At 45.9% G+C, this 5015-nt stretch overlaps 2 protein-coding genes across 2 annotated transcripts in view; both read right to left on the bottom strand.

Annotated features, from left to right (window-relative positions):
- The window catches only part of Pcsk1n (proprotein convertase subtilisin/kexin type 1 inhibitor), a 3630-nt gene extending 1499 nt beyond the window's left edge, over positions 1-2131 (bottom strand). Inside the window, exon 1 of the mRNA XM_005352800.3 lies at positions 1932-2131. Within this exon, the coding sequence (XP_005352857.1) occupies positions 1932-2045 (114 nt within the window). The 5' untranslated portion in view covers positions 2046-2131. The remainder of the gene's footprint in view (positions 1-1931) is intronic.
- A 2497-nt stretch (positions 2132-4628) lies between these two features.
- Positions 4629-5015, bottom strand: part of LOC101980626 (E3 ubiquitin-protein ligase RNF26-like) — a 1518-nt gene continuing 1131 nt past the window's right edge. The window contains 1 exon segment of the mRNA XM_026782031.1: positions 4629-4927. Coding sequence (XP_026637832.1) covers positions 4629-4927 — 299 coding nt within the window.

Below are 5015 nucleotides of genomic sequence, written 5' to 3'. Positions count from 1 at the left end.
TTTGTGTGTGTGTGTGTGTGTGTGTGTGTGTGTGTGTGTGTGTGTGTGTGTGTGTGTGGCGATATCAGGTTTTGAATAAAACTACAATGTGCTGGAAATTAAATTTGCAAAAATAAGTTGGGCATGGTGCACACACCTTTGAACCCAGCAGGCAGATTTTTGAGTTTGAGACTAGCCTGGTCTCCTGAGTTCCAGGAGAGCCAGGATTACACAGAGAAACCCTGTCTCACAAAACAAAATAAATAGCAAAGATCATTTTGAAAGGGAAATCCATGTCTCAAAATAATAGATTTTATGACCCACCTCTAGGGTGTTGCACTCAAAGCCTACTGGACATAAATTACTGAACCATCATAGTGGTATTTTATAATAGCATGAAAGTAGGGGGAATAAGGGAAAGCGTTCCCCAGAAATAGACTAGTAGACTCATGATACACTCGCAGGATATAGTGTGGTGCATCAGTAAATGAACTACAACCACACACTTCAATAGAAATGAATCTCCCACCAAAGCAGAACTAAAGGTTCTGGGCACTAGCATGCAGAAAAGCCTCAATTCAAGACCACATGCACACACACACATACACAAAGGCAAATTCTAGAATCGCACTTTAGATAGCCTAAGACTATCCAACACCAGAGATTTCTTGGTGAGATCATCAGAAAGCAGATAGGTAGCTTGACTCCATTTCTATGAGGTTCCAAAAGCAGAAACTAAACAAAACGTCATTTAAAGCTAATGGAATCAGTGGGCAGAAAATAGAAGGTAGCACTAGCAAAGGGGCCCTCGTATCAGTCATTCCTTAAGCTGAAGAGTGGCTATGATGATTATTTCATCATTTTTATAACCTACTTATCTGCTAAATAGATTGTTCCATCCTAAATATTTAATAATTAAAAAAATCCTCAGTGATTCAGACAGCTTTTAAGAGGTAGAGGAGCAAGCTGCTCCATGTCCCTCCCCTTGGTCAGGATCCAGCACTCAGCCCCTGGGGAAATCAATCACCAGCAATCCCTCTACACACACACACACACACACACACACACACACACACACAGCCCTTGAAATGTCACACATGCAACCCAACACTGCTGTATCTACTGCAAGGAACTGCATAGAAGTGGTCTTTCGTGCCTATGTGCACATTCCTTGTTGGGGAAATGTCTGCTGTAATGCTCTTTGAGCCACCCAGGTGCAAGGCTAGGCATCATTTGAAAAACACAGTGCAGAGCAGAGACATCATGGCTTCTTCCCCTGCAATGACACAGCTCCACAATGAAGCAAGAAGGAAATCAGCTCATGGATGCACAATGAAAACCCCAAGCACTCAATCTGACACCATGAAATATGTACCCTGAGGTACAAGGACCACTCCTTTCAAAATTAAAAAAAAAACCCACAGAAACACATAGGTACACAGGAAGATGCGCCCATATACTACGTCATTACACATAAGGGTCCACAAATATACACATAGTATCACTGAGAAAGCAATCAGGCCCACAAAAAAAGTCAAAGAAGAATCTCTAGTATTGCAGGATGTTTAGGAGCAGTCAAATCAAAAGACATACTAAAAGAACACAATTCTTATACACCTCGGTCATCACATCCCAGACTCACATAGTGATACACCGACATCTTTTCTGAATATGCCCTACTGCCATGGACACAGCCACAGACCACTCTCGGGGCGGGTCGAGCTCAGACCAGACCCCAGATGCTGAGGGATGCTCAGGATGCATCTGCTAGCTGAGCCCTGAGCACCAGCTCCCTCACACCCAGAAACTGCCCTTGGCATATGTGGGGGGGACTGTCAGCTGCAGCCCAGGACACCCTTGCCAATCTCTATGCACAAACCAGCAAGAATGTCTCAACAACACTTTCCCCCATCTTCCTCCCCACCCCCACTCCTTGCTAAATGGAATCGCACCTTTACGGGCCTCGTTGACAGGGCTGGGGGAAGCCGCAGAAGACCCATGAGCAGCAGCATCAAAAGGCCGACGCCCCCGGCCCTCGGCCCCCAGAGCAGCGGCGACCCTGCCATGCTGCCCCAACGAGCCGGGCTCCGGACGGGCGAACTGGCTGTCAAGTGCGCAGAGCTGGGACTAGTGGGCACAGCCGTGGCGCTCTGCGGCTGCGCACATCCAGGAGTCTGGCCCCCTCCTGTTCACCCCCTTCTGTCACTCTACGCAGGCGCAGAATTGGGGCTCTGGCCTTCTCTTCATCCTGCACATCGCCATGGAGATGTCCAAGGGGCAAAGTGGAGAACTGAAGTCTGCACTGGCGGTTGCCATGGTAGTCGAAGGGCAGTTGCTAAGGCAATAGACCTTACTGTTGAATTACCAGACAGACAAGGAAAATTGACTCAGTGGGCTGAAATAAAGGTCTGGTTTATGTCCTTGGGGAAACAACAGACTTTACACACTATTAGACGGATAAACAATTACTGGATGCATGCCGTGGAGCACGATGTTCCCAGAAAAATGAGTTCAGTCCAGAGGACATGATGATGGACAGCTCAGTTCAAACTGCTATGAATTAGCCTTGTGCCCAAATAAAGCTATTACCAGCGACTGCAACCTCAAAATGAACACAAAGTTCTATAGGAGTGATAGGAGGTAGGAGCTCACTAAAGGCTCCTTTGCATTCGCTCAGTTCTTTGTCTTACCTTCACCTCTCCATGGCTGTGTTATTTTTTCCTCGTGTAGCCTCAGCTCTCTGCATCTTCCTTTCCCCATCTGTCTCCTCTGGTTTCTAAGTCTCTCATTTAATCTCCCACAATTTCTTTTTTACTTTACTGTCTGTATTTACTTGTTTTCCATAAATGCATAGGTTAATGCCCAGATATTGTTCCAGAAAGAATTTATTTTTTCTTTCATTTATAATTGAAACTAAAGAAAAAAATCAAAATAGAATTAAAACAAAGTATGACATGCATTAAAAGTGAAGAAAAGCCGGGCGGTGGTGGCTCACGCCTTTAATCCCAGCACTCGGGAGGCAGAGGCAGGAGGATCTCTGTGAGTTCGAGACCAGCCTGGTCTACAAGAGCTAGTTCCAGGACAGGCTCCAAAACCACAGAGAAACCCTGTCTCGAAAAACCAAAAAAAAAAAAAAAAAAAAAGTGAAGAAAAAAGCCAGGCATGGTGGTGAGCCCCTTTTATCCCAGCACTCGGTAGACAGTAGAAGGAAGTGCTCTATGAGTTCAAAGTCAGCCTGGTCTACATAGAAAGTAGACCCTATCTCCAAAAAAATTTTTAAATAAATAATAAAAGTAAAGCAGGAATGGAGATGGCTCAATGGATTAACAGCACTGGCTGCTCTTCCAGAGGACCTGGGTTCAATTCCCAGCACCCACATGGCAGCTCACAACGGTCGGTATGTAAACTTGTTCCAGGGGATCCAACACCCTCATACAGATATATATGCAGGTAGTACACCAATATACATAAAAATAAAATAAATTATAAAAAATAAATAAAAGTAAAGAGCCAACCCCACTGGATCACCCCTATAATTCTAGAACTTGGAAAGCTGAGGCTGGAGGATAGTGAGTTTCAACCTAACCTGGGCTATATACAAGACCCTGCCAAAAAAAAAACCAGGAAAAAAAAGATCCATCTGTGTGGCCTAGGATCTAATCTATTGGTTACATCTATATATCCCCAGGGTCATGGATGATATCAGAATGCAAATCTTTTCCTGAGTGCCTTCATGGAAGCCTGAGGCAGGAGGATGGCTGCAAGTCTAAGGGCAGTTGGGGCTACACAGTAAGTACAAGGCCAGCCAGGGCTGCATAGTGAGACTCTGCCTCAAATCACACACAAAAAAGTACATTTCTTTCTAGACATGAAGATTAAACACCAATATAATGGACACACACTTGTGATGGCTTCCATTTCTCCCATGTCTTGATGTTCACATCTTTTATTACATAACCCACTCCTATCAAGTGTGTGACAGGTTATTATGTAACATATTTGTACATTAAAGATGAAACAACCATCTACTGAGGAGACTCTTACTCTGCTGCTTTTGTTAAAGCAAGCAACCACCTGAGGTGTAGTATACCCCACGTTGCCTCCCAGACAGGGCTTCTCTGTGTAGCCCAGCTGGCCTCAAACTCACAGAGTTCCACCTGCCTCTGCCTCCCAAGTGCTGGGATTAAAGGTGGGTACCACTATGCCTGGCAACTTGGGGCATTTTAAGTGGCAAAAGCTAGAGGCTGGTTGGCTAGACTATGGGAGCTAAGGAACATTCAATAGGAAACTGAAGCCCTTCGTTCTTCTATTTGTTTTATTTATTTTTTAGACCTAGTAACAGGTGTTTATTCATAGAAACTGGGCAGGCAGACCTAATGGCACTGCATGCCCCAAGGCCTAGCCCCTTGTTTGAACCCTAAGGAAATGCAGAATGTCATGAAGAGCCTGGGAGGGATGCCATGTTCAGAACTGCATAAGGTGTGAGAGGAATGAGCAGAAATCTGGGAATCCCTCCTGAAGTTCATCCAGGAACTGAGTGCCTCAGGGTAAATAGTCCCAAATTCAGGTTTAGCCAAAACCCACAGGCAAAATGCTGAAGCGGTCCCACTGTGTGAAGGGCAGTGGGTGGGCGGTCAGGGAGGGAGTCATCAGAGGTAGACATTGAGGGTTTGCAGAATGCGGCGGCGGCAGAGTGGGCAGTTACGGACGGAGAGAGGTTGGTGCATGAGGATCTCGGTGCAGGCCTGGCACAGGCACAGGTGCCGGCAGGGCAGAAGCAGCACGGTCTTGCTTTGGTCCTGGCAGATGACACATCTCTTCCTCGCCTCGTGCTCCTCCAGCAGCCTCCATGGGTCTTGCCTTGCTGGCGGTTCATCCTCATTGAGTCTCTCTCAGCCTCTAGTGGATGTGGATGCCGATCTGGAAGCTCCTGAAGTCCTCTTCGTCGTCGTCTTCTTCTTCTTCTTCTTCTTCTTCTTCTTCTTCTTCTTCTTCTTCTTCTTCTTCTTCTTCTTCTTCTTCTTCTTCTTCTTCTT

Source organism: Microtus ochrogaster, chromosome 10 (assembly GCF_000317375.1).
Source record: "Microtus ochrogaster isolate Prairie Vole_2 chromosome 10, MicOch1.0, whole genome shotgun sequence".
Classification (NCBI taxonomy): domain Eukaryota; kingdom Metazoa; phylum Chordata; class Mammalia; order Rodentia; family Cricetidae; genus Microtus; species Microtus ochrogaster.
This window is presented reverse-complemented; position numbering and strand designations above follow the sequence as displayed.